Source organism: Muscardinus avellanarius (assembly GCF_963383645.1).
Source record: "Muscardinus avellanarius genome assembly, chromosome: 1".
Classification (NCBI taxonomy): Eukaryota; Metazoa; Chordata; class Mammalia; order Rodentia; family Gliridae; genus Muscardinus; species Muscardinus avellanarius.
Window position 1 is genome coordinate 228085073 of NC_137786.1, and position 13579 is coordinate 228098651.

General features: G+C 55.3%; 1 protein-coding gene across 1 annotated transcript in view; it reads left to right on the top strand.

Annotated features, from left to right (window-relative positions):
* Positions 1–2865: 2865 nt before the first annotated feature.
* FADS2 (fatty acid desaturase 2) overlaps positions 2866–13579 on the top strand; it is a gene marked incomplete at both ends in the record, with an annotated part of 42479 nt that continues 31765 nt past the window's right edge. The window contains 2 exons of the mRNA XM_080691906.1: positions 2866–3072; positions 11817–11927. Coding sequence (XP_080548032.1) covers positions 2866–3072; positions 11817–11927 — 318 coding nt within the window. The remainder of the gene's footprint in view (positions 3073–11816; positions 11928–13579) is intronic.

Consider the following 13579-nt stretch of genomic DNA (forward strand, 5'->3'; position numbering starts at 1 on the left):
AAAAATAAATAAAAGAAGTTACAATTGGACTGGAGATGATTGTGATGATCTGAGAAATGAACTGGAGACAGGAAGTATGCCCAGAGAGGACTGACTCTGGGCATACTTTATGAAATGTGGCAATGGATGGACTGCGAGGGCTTAAGAAAGATGGAATTTAGGAGATGTTTTGTTTGTTTTTGTTTAACGAGTAGGGGCGATGTGGCTGTATTTATCAACTGAGGAAACGGGAGAGATGGAAGAGGCCAGGGTGAGCATTCAGTCTCCTGGTGCCCCTAAGGGCCCTGACTATGGGATTCCCTCGAGCTGAGCCACCTGCTGCTGGGATGATTGGCTTTCACTTGTCCGGTGTACAGACCCCTTGTGGGGAGAAGATGGCGAGTCTTCCTCAGTGGGGACTATGGGTGTGGGCTCCATCCCTACTGGTCTGTCCCCCACCTACTTCCCCACTTGGTCCAGTTTTTCAGCCACTTGACTTGACTTAATGGGCCTGGGCCCCATGCCAATCAAATTGTTATCTTTTGCTCCTGATAAACATGGGTGATCATAATGAGTTTCCCAACAAGATTCCCAAGAAGCTGCCGGCCTTGGTGCTCCTGGGGGCAGAGAATGCCACAGAAACTTTACCCTTCTCTGAGATCACCCCTTTTCCTAGGCAACTCTGGGGTTGGCTGGGCAACCAGGTCATCAGCCCATCTAAGCAAAGAGAGCATTCAGTGGAGGGAGAGGCCAGAGGTGCGAGGCAGATGTGGCCAGGCCTTCTAAAGTCCTCTCTTGGGGGGGTCAGCCAGCTGATTGTGGCCCCCTAGCCCCTACGGCCTCTGGCTGCACCCCAGGCCAGCCCCAACCTGCTTCCCGAGTTCTCTTTCCACACCACAGGTCTGCTTGGTGAGTTCCCAAGGCTCCCCAACCCCTGCTCCACAAACTGAACTCTGACCTCAGGTGGCCTCCCTTGGGGCGATTCTGGTTCCTAAGTTCCTGGGATTTTTTTTTTTTAATTGTTATTTTTCTAGAACAACTCTGGCAAATGCCCAGCTGGCACCTGCTGGGCATCCGGGCTCTGGCCCATCCTGGGGCCTTCTCACTTGCTTTCTCCTCTGCCTCTTCGAAGGACCCTCTGGGGTGAGGGGACCGTCCCATGGGCCTCCCTTCCGCAACCCACTCTTTCCTCCGAGCGCCACAATCCTTAACAGTTGTTGTTTTCATTAAAGTTATCAATGTGTTGTGAAATCCTCTTTTAAAGAAATAAACGGTATTCTTGGTCCCATTTCAGTAAACATTTGCTTCATTCTCTCTTATCTTGTGGAGTTTTTTTGGGGGGGGTGGGGTGGGGATGTCCGTTTCCCTCCTCGAAGCCAGAAAGGCCTCTGCCTTGATTGGTTGGGAGTCTGTGGAAGGAATGATGTACACTCAGGAAGGATAACAACATGGAAGTCCTATAGGGCCACTGTGGGGATGGCATGAGGGGGACCCCTCCTCACCCCCAGCTCCCCTTCCCCAACAGTCACCCCGTGAAAGGGAGCCCTTAGGAGCTAGGCAGCCGTGTCCCTTGCCAAGGCCACTCGCTGGTCCTCAGCCTCTGTGCCCCGCCTCCTCGGTCCACCCCTATTCCCACCTGTCTCCAGCCGGCCTTCTTGGGGAAGTCAGGACTGCTTCTCCAGGGATCTGGGCTGGCCCCTTTTCTCCGGGTATGGTGTTAAACAGCAGCTGAGGACCTGCAGGCACTAGCCTGCTTGGCACCCTACTCTACACAACAGTACCGCCTAATAAACGCCCGTGGTCCTGTATTGCTTTAATGTTTCCTAACCAGGCTGCGAGCATCCAGGGCAAGGATCTCCTCTTGTCTTGGAAGCGCCACCGGCGTGCCCACGCCCTTCCTATCGCTGTCCCCGCCACCCCTGCAGGTGTTTAACACAAAGGGAGCAAAGGTTCATCTCCAAGACTGTCTGATTAGAGAGTTCAAAGCCCCGGAGGAGCCCGAGGCCCGCTCTTTGGGGACAGGGCGGCGGCGGCGGGGCGGGGAGTGGGGTCTGCGCGCCGGGCGCTGTGAACCGCGCAGGGTGCGGTGCGGGAATCTGCGTTCCAGCGGGCCGGGGAAGGGCGTCACCTGGCCGAGCCCGTGCAGGGCGCACCTACCAGCGCCGCGGCCCGTGCGCGCCCCGGGGCTGAGCGCTCTTTGTGCGGGCATCAGGTGCGGATCCTGGAAGCGCCGGGCGGGCGGGGCGCGGAGTGGGCGGCCGCCGGCCCTGCCCAGCCCTCCCGGGATCTCCTCGGCGCCCCGGGCGGCCTCGCGGGGAGGGAGGAGGCCCGACACGTAGCCGGCCTCGCGGCGGGGCCGACTGCACGCGGGCGGGGGAGCCGGGACCCGGCGCTCCAGCCCGCTGGCCTTCGAAAGATCGTCCTCGGCCAATGGCAGGAGGGGCGACGCGCCCTGATTGGTGCAGGCGCTCTGCTGATCACTGTGGAAACCCGGGCGGCGGGGAACGCGGGAGGATGCGGAGACCCGGCGGGGGGAGCCGGAGGGGCGGGCGGGGGAGGTGTGGAGGCCCCGGGCTTCCCGGGAGTTTTTACTGGAGGCGAAAGTGGCAGCGGGCGGGCTGAGGGTGGGGCGCAGGACGGGGACCGCTGGGGGGCACTGGGAAGCCAGGGTACCCGGGGAGCCGGGGGGGGGGGGGGGCTGGGGGGGGGAGGCAGGGATACTCGCGTGCGGAGGCTAGGAGGAGCGAAGGCGAGGGGAGGGGTCGCGGTGGGAGGAGGAGTAGAAGACAAAAGCCGAAAGCGAGCCGGGCGCGGGCCAGGAGGGAGCCGTGCGCGCAGCCAGCCCAGCCGCCGCGGGCGCACGGGGCATCCCGGTGGGCAGGCAGCATGGGGAAGGGGGGGAACCAGGGCGAGGGGGCCACCGAGCGCGAGGCGCCGATGCCCACCTTCAGCTGGGAGGAGATTCAGAAGCACAACCTGAACGCCGACAAGTGGCTCGTCATCGACCGCAAGGTCTACGACGTCACCAAGTGGTCCAGACGGCACCCGGGGGGCCACCGGGTCATCTCTCACTACGCGGGAGAAGATGCCACGGTAAGGGCCGGGGGCTCCGGCCGCCCCCCTTCGGCTGCAGGCGGTGTCCGGAGCCTGGTGTCCTTCCCTGGGCGCGAAACAGACCTCCGGCTCTGAATGGAGCTCGGGACGTCCGGGACGGAGGCGAGGGAATGCACTGCGCTCCTCCTGCGCCCGGGGTCTTCCTCCTCTGGGCCGACTTGGGGTGGGGGTAGGATGCTGGACCCCGGGGGTTAGCGCCTGGGGGAGGTCCTGGTGGTGCCGAACGGTGCACCTCTGCCGCGTGCGCCGCGACCCACGCGTCTGCGCCTTCCCGGGCTTCACTCGAGCCAGGGACTCTCCAGAGGGGGCGCTCGGGCCCTGGCGCGCCCAGCGTGGAAGATGGCCACCCTTGGGGGCTGCGGAAAGGAGCGAGGCAGCCGGCAGCCGTGTGTGGGACTCCGCGCGCGGCTCGCACTCCTGAGCCACACTAGGGGGCGGAGAAGCAAAGCTGGTCCCCGGCCGAGCTCCCTCCTGCTGGGACTCTCCAGTGCCTGAGAAGGTCGACAAAGGCGGCCCGAAAAAAGCCGCTCGGGTTCCCACGCTCCCAAGGGTTATCCGGACCCACTCCAAGGGCCAGCCTTCTGGGGCGACCGGGGTGGGGAAGAGAACCGGCTGCGAAGGCCAGCTCGAGAGGAGGTCTAGAGCCCGGCAGATTTGGCTTCACTGGGCTGTTTTGGCAACAGGTCCATCCGCGTCCGGGGTTACTCTCGGACATTTAACTCAATGGCTTTCTGTTTTAAAATCCCACCAGGAATGCCTTCCTTAATCTGCATTCTCTAAGGTAGTGGGCCCTGGGGCCTCTCCAGAGCGGGAGGCTCTCCTACCACCAAATTGAGCCCCAGGCTGAAATCCTGGCGGTTCTCTTTAACTGGAGCTCCCGGGACCCAGATAGGTGAGAGGGACTGAGACAAGAGGGGGGAAAGTGGCCTCTCTCGGTGATGGTGGTGAGCTGGAACCCAGAAAAGATGGGCTGGGATAGAGAACAGGTATGTAAAAGAGGTAGAAAGTTGACCAGGAATCATTCCACCAGAGGACTAGGAGGCTGACCTGTTCCTAGGCTTTTTTTTTTTTTTTTTTTGGTGGTACTGGGGGTGGAACCCAGAGGCTTTCTACCTCCGGGCTATACTCCCAGCCCTATTTTATATTTTATTTGGAAACAGGGTCTCACTAAGTTGCTGAGAGCCTCACTAAGTAGCTGAGGCTGGCTTCGAACCCGTGCGATCCTCCTGTCTCAGCATCCCAAGCGCGGGGGATTAAAAGCGTGCGCCACCACGCCCGGCTGTTCCTAGGCTTTCCATCCAAGTTAGACAGTACCAGTTCTTGGCTTCCCCGTCTCTTTTCATCTCATGGGAGCAGACCAGGCAGCCATAATGTAGGCTGTCCAGTGGACTAGAGGCTTTGAGGAACAGGGTCCTTTGGAGTGGGAAGAGCCCGGACAGTATTATCTACAGCTTTTGGACTCCTCCTGTTTTAAGTCCTGGGGGTTTGTGGGCAATCCCTGTGGCACCGCCTAAAGCCCTGGGGATTTGTGGTTCCAGCAGAATTTAGGTGGGCAGCGTTTTCACACGCTTTCAGTATTAGTTCACTTGGGCCTTTCCACAGTTAGGGGAGCCGCTTGGTGCAGGTAATTCCCAGGTGGAAGACCTCTGGCTCCCGTTGTGGTCTCCCCACTGTTCCATGCGGCTGAACTTGTTTTTGTGCTATCCTGTTCCAAGGTTCCTGTTCTACCAGGTTCTCACTAAAACGGTTCCTAGCAGGGTGAGTCAGATATGATGGATTAGGTCTGATTATTTTGTAGTGTCAAATAAACATTTTCCTTTTTTTTTTTTTTTTGCTGTACTGGGGATGGAACCCAGGGGCATTCTACCTCCGAGCTACATCCCCAGCCCGATTTTTTTATTCTTTATTTTGAAATAGGGTCTCACTATGTTGCAGAGGGCCTCACTAAGTAGCTGAGGCTGACTGTGAACCTGGATCCTCCTGTCTCAGCCTCCCAAGTGCTGGGATTATAAATGTACGCCAACACACCCCGCTAAACATTTTCTTATATGGAAGCTCAGTCTGTCAATTGCCTTGAACTTTATAGTTTAGTTCTTTGTTTTTGGTACTGGGGACTGAACTCAGAGGCTTTCTACCTCTGAGCTATACCCCAACCCAATATATATATATATATATATATATATATATATATATATATTTTTTTTTTTTTTGAAACAGTATCTCACTAGGTTGATGAGAGTCTCACTACTTGCTGAGGCTTTCCTCCAACCTGCGATCCTCCTGTCTCAGCCTCCCGAGTACTGGAATTACAAGCATGCGCCACCTGACCTTAAAAAAGTCTGTGTTCCATTCCAACCCATCAGAGTACTGGGATGCCTTAGTCTTCCACACCTTTCCCCGTCTTGTAAGTTTGAACTGAAAACAGAACAGTCTCTTCCTGTTTTTATTTTGCTCCAGTGCTTTCTGTTTAGCTTTCACTGACTGTAAATACGGCCTCTTGGATTTCATTTGCCCCATTATAGAAAGCTCGGTTGGGAGCCACGACGGGCTGTAAATCACCTGAAACTGGAGAAAGATGTGATCATTGGGCTTGTCCATTGCACGTTGCATGAGACTGAGCCCCCGCTCGTTGTAAGTGATATATGTCTGTCCCTTTATCATTTTATCTTATTTATTTATTTATTTATTTATGGTGGTACTGGGGTTCCTGGAAGCCCTTCTACCTCTGGGCTACACTCCCAGACCTATTTTTATATTTTTATTTGGAACCTGCGCGATCCTCCTGTCTCCGCCTCCCAAGCGCGGGGATTACAAGCGTGCGCCACCACGCCCGGCTTGTTTTTATTTTTTGTGGTCCTACGGATTGAACGCAGGGGCATTCTACCTCTGAGTTCCACCCCCAGACCCATTTTGTTTTTTACTTTGAAACAGCGTCTCGCTAGGTTGCTGAGGCCAACTGCGAATCTGCGATCCTTCTGTCTCAATCTCCCACGTACTGGGATGACAAGCGTGTGACACTTCATCCGGCTTTGGGTTTTGTGTCTAAAGAAGAAATGTCCTCAAGTTGGGACTCAACTCTTCCTCCAAAGGATGAGCAACTGTCATTTGGTCTTTTCCCAGAAATTAGACCTTGGCCTTGCCTGTAATATTAAAAGTCAGCCGGGTTCAGTGGCATATGCCTGTAGTCACAGCTGGTTGGGAGGCTGAGGCAGGAAGACCACTTAAGCCCAAGAGCTGGAGGCAGCCTGAGCAACGTAACAAGGCACTGTCTCTTAAAGAAAAGAAAAGAGAAGCCGGGCATAGTGGCGTACACTTGTAATTCCAGCATTTGGGAGGCTGAGACAGGAGGATCGCGGTTCGCGGACAGCCTCAGCCACTTAGGCGCTTTGCAACTCAGTGAGACCCGGTTTCAAAATAAAGAATAAAAAATAGGGTAGGGGGTGTAGCTCAGAGGTCAAATGCACCTGGGTTCCATCCCCAGACCTGAAAAAAAAAAAAAATAGGGCTGCAGGTGTAGCTTGGAGGTAGAATACACCTGGGTTTCATCCCCAGTGCCCAAAATAATAATAATAATAATAATAATAATAATAATAATAATAATAATAAAAGGAAGAAAGTAAAGAGAGACACTGGACCAGTTGATTCTGCAGCTCACGAAGTGTATGCATCCATGTTCTCTAATTTCATCCACAGATCAGCCCCATAGGTAGCTCACTGTTCTGAGGTTCAAAAACCTAGCTTAAGCTGGGCATGGTGGTGCATGCTTATAATCCCAGTACTTGGGGAGGCTGAGACAGGATCTCAGGTTCAGGGACAATTTAGTGAGGCCCTCAGCCACTTAACAAGACCCTGTTTTAAAATGAAAAATAAAGCCAGGCGAGGTGGCCCCTGCCTGTGATCTCAGTACTTGGCAGCCTGAGACGGAGGATCACAGATTCACAGCCAGCCTCAGCAACTTAGTGAGACTCTGTTTCAAAACAACGAATAAGTGGGGGGTGGGGGGCACACGCTTGTAATCCCAGCATTTGGGAGGCTGAGACGGGAGGATCGCAGTTCGCGGGCAGTCTCAGCTACTTAGTGAGGCCCTTTGCAACTCAGTGAGACTCTGTTTCAAAATAAAGAAAAAAAAATTGGGCAGGGGGGGTGTAGCTCGGAGGTTGAATGCCTCTGGGTGCCATCCCCAGACTCGCAAATAAATAAATAAAAATATAATAGTGCTGGAGGTATAGCTCAGAGGTAGAATGCCCCTGGGTCCAATCTCTAGTACTGCCAAAAAAATAAAAAAAGGAAGAAGAGCTCAGAGCTAAACTCAGGAGCTGCTGTCACCAAGGCCTCTGAGGTCACCTTTTCTCCCATCCTCCCTCCCTGCCCATTTCTGCCTCTCTCATCTCTTCTCTCTCCTCCCCTGGAGAGGCTTTGGTGCATCTCCTGTCTTTGTGGTGCCCTGGGCACAGAGGACCCTCACCTGGGCCTCCAGCCTGTGTCTGCTCTTTCTTTCCCTGGCAGTCTTGTTACTGGGACTTTTCATCTTCAGCAACCACTCATCAAACATTCATTGAGCGTCTCGAGAGCTCTGAGCTGGGCCCTGGCACAGATAAATAATTCACAGACAGCGACCGGCATCTGCTGGATTTGGGCCCCTCTCCCAAGCTGGGAGAGTCAGCGACCCTGTCTCCCTTGCTTTCTGTCTCTGCCTGAGAGCTCTAGGGCCCCCCTCTGCTGCGTCTGTCTGTCTGTCTGTCTGTCTGTCTGTCTGTCTCTCTCTCTCTCTCTCTGCGCCCCCGTCCCAGTCGTCAGGACTGCAGCGCCGTGTGCCCCATTTCTTATCCTGTTACTTCTCAAGTACTGGGCTAGTGTCTGGCGGTGCAAAGCTAGGTTGAAGTCTGGCTTTCATCTGCAAGAGGACCTGGCACTTACAGAAGCAGGTATGGGGCAAGAATTGGGTTTTTCCTGCAGTCAGCACAAGTGAAGCCCAGCACATGTAACACCAAGGACCCAGGCGCTGACCCTCCCTCCGGCAGCCTGCACTGGCCCGGGCCCTCTTGCTAAAAAAGGCTTTGGCTTCTCTCCCTGTCACACGAGGATAGAGCCGGATAGAGCCAAGTTCCAATTCTTGTTTCAAAATCAACACTTGGGTTGGCCCACTTAGTTTCTTGCACCGTGGCCTACCTCGCAACAGTCGGAGCTTGATTGCCCGTAACCACACAGCTGTTGGCGAAGGCCTGCAAGTGTGCAAGGCACATTCATGGCACCTTCAAGGGGGAAGACAGAAGAAATGATCACTTCTCCTGGGGGCAGAAAGCTCGCTTTGATCAAGGCCTTTGTATTAACAAGGAGAAAAAGTCTTGAGTGGGTGCAGCTGGCTAAGCTCTGGACCGCTCAGTCCTGCGGTGTGACCGTGGGCCAGGGGTCTCACTGGCCCAGGCTCCCTGCCCATCCCTCCAACAGGAGCTGCCTCCCAGGGTCAGGTGAGGAGTAGAGGCTTATGATGCCAGCCGCTTGCGTGGCTCGGGGGCCATCCGCAGCCAGCTCAGCAATCACCGAGTCATAGATGCCTGAAAAGATTTCTGGTGTTCCTGTAAAACGGTAGACAAGGATATTGTATGAACAGGACTGGGGGGTCTCCGGAGAATTGAGGGTGTACAGCTGTGGGGCCTGGAGTCCTTCGATCCCCTGTGAGCCCTTTGGGGGGGTTCTCTGGGTGGCACAGGGTCATCGCAGACGAAGCAGATGTTCTCCAGGGGACCTTCTACTCTAGAGGCTGAGTCCCACGTACGTCCAGCTCTGGCGTGGGAAGGAACTGGATGTATCCAAGGACCTGCTCAGGAAGCTGCCGGTGGCCTTGGACCGTGGCCAGTCCCGCGTAGCACTGGGTTTTTCTGAAATGCCAAGGGGCATGTGGGAGAGAGGAGGCCCTGGAGGCAGGTGGCCCTGGATCTGAGCCTGGCTTTGCCACCTGGTCCCAGGAGGGGCCTTGAGGCGGAAGGGAGGTAACACAAACAAGGGTCCTGGCCCCCAGCCCCGCACGCGGCTGTCCCCTTCCCCCAGAGGAGGCTCAGTGAGGTCAGGGCGGGGCTCTTCCTCGCTCCAGCAGGTTTAGGGGGAAGGACAGGAGGTCAGGACCTGGAAGACCGGGGTGCGCTGCGGGCTGGGGCGAGCGCACTTGCAAGCTGCCGAACTTCACCTCGCAGTGAACCGTGGAGAGGAATCATTGAGTTATCAGCCTCTGCAGCTGTTCCTCAGGAAACTGCCTTACCAAAGACTTCCTGGTCGTTTCTCAGAGGCCACGGGCTGTGTCCAGGGAGCACGTGAGGGGGCGTTCTCAGGCTGGGCCCGGCTTTGGCAGCCCTGAGCCTGGGAGGGCAGAGCTGTCTTCACTGCACTCCGGGCCTCCATGCTGCCTGCCCAGGGGTCCCCCAGAATAGACACCTTGAGCCTCTGAAAATACACTTGAGCCGACCCTTTGATCTGACTCGGGCCTTTCCACCCAGCTATGGGGGCACAGAGTTTTTTTTTAATAACCTGGGGCGCCAGTTTCGCCTGCAGCGTTGCTTTGTATGCCTGTTATAGACACAAATAGAACAAAGACCAGGCAGAGGCTGAATGCCAGGGCTGCAGAGGAGGGAGACCAGCCACGACTGGTGGGAGATCCTTGGGTGTGGGGTGAAAAGATGTTAACGAGCTGTCAGCATTTTCTCTTCCTTCCCCTTGTTGTTTTTTGGTTTAATTTTTTATTTTATTTTTTTTGCAGTACTGGGGATGGAACCCAGGGGCATTCTACCTTCGAGCTACACCCTCAGCCCTCTTTTTTTTTTTTTAGTTCTTTATTTTGAAACAGGATCTCACTGAGTTGTGGAGGACCTCACTAGTAGCTGAGGCTGGCTGTGAACCGCGATCCTCCTGTCTCAGCCTCCTGAAAGCAGGGATTACAAGGGTATGCTACCACTCCCAGCTTTGTTGTTGTTGTTTTTATTTTTGGTGATACTGGGGTTCCTGGAAGCCCTTCTACCTCCGGGCTACACTCCCAGACCTATTTTTACATTTTTATTTGGAAACAGGGTCTCCTAAGCCAGCGCGTGCGGTTGGCTTTGAACCTGCGCGATCCTCCTGTCTCTGCCTCCCAAGCGCGGGGATTACAAGCGTGCGCCACCACGCCTGGCTTGTTGTTGTTTTTTGATACTGGAGATTGAACCCAGGGACATTCTACCTCCTAGCTAAACCCCCAATCCTAACTGATTCTCTTTCTTCCTTCCTTCCTTTCTTTCTTTTTTCTCTTTTTCTCTTCCTTCCTTCTTCCTTTTTTTTTTCCTTTTTTGTGGCACCAGGGTTTGAACCCAGGGTTGTTCTACCTCTGAGCTACACCCCCAGCCCTGTTTAATTGTCCATCTTGAAACAGGGTCTCACTATTTGCAGAGGGCCTCACTAAGTAGCTGAGGCTGGCCACGAACCTGCGATCCTCCTGTCCCAGCCTCCCAAGTACTGGGATTACAGGCTCGGGCTACCATGCCCAGTTTCCAGTTTTTTTCTTTTCTTTTTTTGAACTTTGAAAGTTTATGAACGTACCTACATATGGAAAGAACGAGGGAACGCCTTTGTCCTCACAGTCAAGATTTGCTCATTGTAATAGCCGGCCACATTTGCTTTTCTTTACACGTAGGCGATTCTCTTTTGAAAAGAGGTCTCGTTCTTAATGGCGGCATCCCTACATCCCTGAGGTTAAGGGGAAGATGTTTGACCGTACTCACAATACTTGGGCTGTATTCAGGAAAATTAAGAAAAGCCTATCATGGTGGTGTGTGCCTGTAATCCCAGAACTTAGGAGGCTGAGACAGTAGAATCGCAGTTTCCAGGACAGCCTTGGCAATTCAGTGAGCCCCTCAGCAACTTAGTAAGACCCTGTTTCCTTTTTTTGTGTGTGTGTGTGTGGTGCTGGGGATTGAATCCTGTGGTGTTCTACCTCCAAATTATACCCCCGGCCCTATTTTTAAATTCTTTTTTATGTTTTGCAGTACTGGGGATGGAACCCAGGGCCATTCTACCTCCAAGCTACACCCCCATCCTATATTTTATTCTTTATTTGGAATTAGGGCCTCACTAAGTAGCCGAGGCCGTCCGCAAACCCGGCTCGTCCGGTCTCAGCCTCCGGAAGGCTGGGATTACAAGCGTGCGCCACCACGCCCGGTTCTTCTTGTACACTTTCTAACTTTGCCAAAGTCAGCACGTCATGTCTTGGGGGGATAAAGATGAAAACGCACACCCTGGCGGTGCTAGAGAAGCCTGGGGATATGAGACGATCCCGCAGGCGGCCCGCTGCCTTCCGCACGCGTTAATCACACGTTCGGCCCTCCACGCCTCTTCTCAGGAATGCTCTTTACACAACTCTGAGTTTGCTTTTTGATTCGAGGGCTCTGCTAAGCACATTTCCATGGCTCAGTTGCTCTCTTCAGTGGTAATTGTGGGTATGTGGGTGAGGGGCTCCCTGGGGTGCGGGGTAGTGTGGTTTTTGTGCGCTGAGCAAGGCACCCAGGTCGGGAGCAGGCCGGGACCCAGGTCCTCCCCTGGCCCTGTGCCCGCGGGGAGCACATGTCGACACAGGCCGGAGAGAGCACTGGCGATGGAGGGAGGCCCCGTTTGGCATCCACGTGTAGACTGGGCTGTGGCTGGCGAGCACGGTTCTCACCGGGGCCAGGGCTCCTCCTCACCGCTGGTCCTTCTGCTCCCAGGATGCCTTCCGCGCCTTCCACCCGGACCTGGACTTGGCACGCAAGTTCCTGAAGCCCCTGCTGATCGGCGAGCTGGCCCCCGAGGAGCCCAGCCTGGACCGTGGCAAGAGCGTGAGTGGGGCTTGCAACCTGGGCAGGGCGGGGGCTCCTGGGAGAGTCCCCTCAGAGTGTGGGGACGGGGCCCAGCCCGGGAGGAGCCATTGCTGAGCCCCCGGGGTCAGGGAGGACCTCGGAGCCTCCGCTGGGAGCCTGGCAATATCTGGTGGCGGCTCCTGTCTTCCAGGTGATTTCGTTTTTCTCCTTTTCTTCTTTCCAGAACGGTGCCAGGTGTTGGTCCTGTAGCATGGCAATCTAGGAGAACGTGCAGATAATGACAAATAGACTACTTTGGAGTGAGTGGAACCCAGGGGCATTTTCCCTCGGAGCTACACCCCCAGCCCTATTTTTTATTTTTTATTTTGAAACAGACTCTCACTGAGTTGCAAAGGGGCTCGCCAAGTAGGAGATGAGGCTGTCTGCGAACCCGGTCCTCCTGTCTCAGCCTCCCAAATGCTGGGATTACCAGCGTGCGCCACCACACCCGGCACTTAGTCATTTCTTACTTGTCTTCTCTGAGTCTGAGACCCTGCTGGGTGCTGGGATAAAAAGACAGCAATTTGCACTTGGGCATCATATGGTCCATGCCTGGAATCCCAGTACTTGGGAGGCTGAGACAGAAGAATCGCAGGCTCGAGACCAGCCTTACCAACTTAGTGAGACTCTTCAGCAACCTAGTGAGACCCTGTTTCAAAATAAAAAGATCTGGAGGTATATGGCTCAGAGGTAGAATGTCCCTGGATTCAATCCCCAGTACAAAAAAAAAAAAAAGAAAGAAAGAAAAAATAGTAACTTGTAAGGAAAAAAAATATAGTGACACCTGCAGCCTCCTGGGGCGTCCTGTTCACTTGTAGAATAGCATGAATGGCCAGCCCCATGGTGATGAGTCCTGTAGGCCCCTCCCCGCTGCCCTTCCCCTTCCCAAGCAGCCTAATTCTATCTTGCTCTTAAGCAGGGCCAAGGACACGTGGCTCATCCCTTCCTGGAGGCTATCTGGCCAGGACAGTGGCCACAGGCCTGCGGAGTTGAGGTTGGCACCATGGACATCCTGCTTCCTCCTCCTCGGGCAGGGCCTTGGAGGCTGTGTGTGGCTTTGGTGCCAGCAGGTGGCTGGGCTGATGGATTCCCTCTTTCCTTGGGCCACCGTGGCCCCTGCCTGCCATAGGGGCTGGCTCCATCTGACTCCTGGCTGGGCGAAGCTCTTTCCCTGGGGCAGCCAGGCCCTCACTCTGATGGGCCTGTCTGCTCCCTGCTCCCCGGCCTGGAGAATCTTCACCAGCCTGGACCCTTGGCTACTCCCTTGTGTCACCTCTGGCCCTCCCCAGAAGATGCAGGCTGCCCCCATGTCCTCCAGAGGCCGACGTCTTCCCCATCTGCGTCTCCATCCCTCCTCTCGCAAAGCTTTGCTCCAGGACGCCGCCTTCACCCTTTCCCCGCTGCCCCCTCCTCCCCACAAGCTGCACCTTCCACCTCTCCGGCCCTCTGCTGTGTCCTGCGGCTCCTCCGACTTCCCCAGCGCTGCCAGCTTCCGCTGCTTAGATGATTGACAGCTGCTCTTCTCCTTCGGTACCCAGGCGCCCGCTCTGGCTCCCTCCACCCACTCGCCACCAAACCACCCTTGCACACCCCAGCGGAACCTCTGGCCTCCGGCTCTCTTTCTTCTCCCC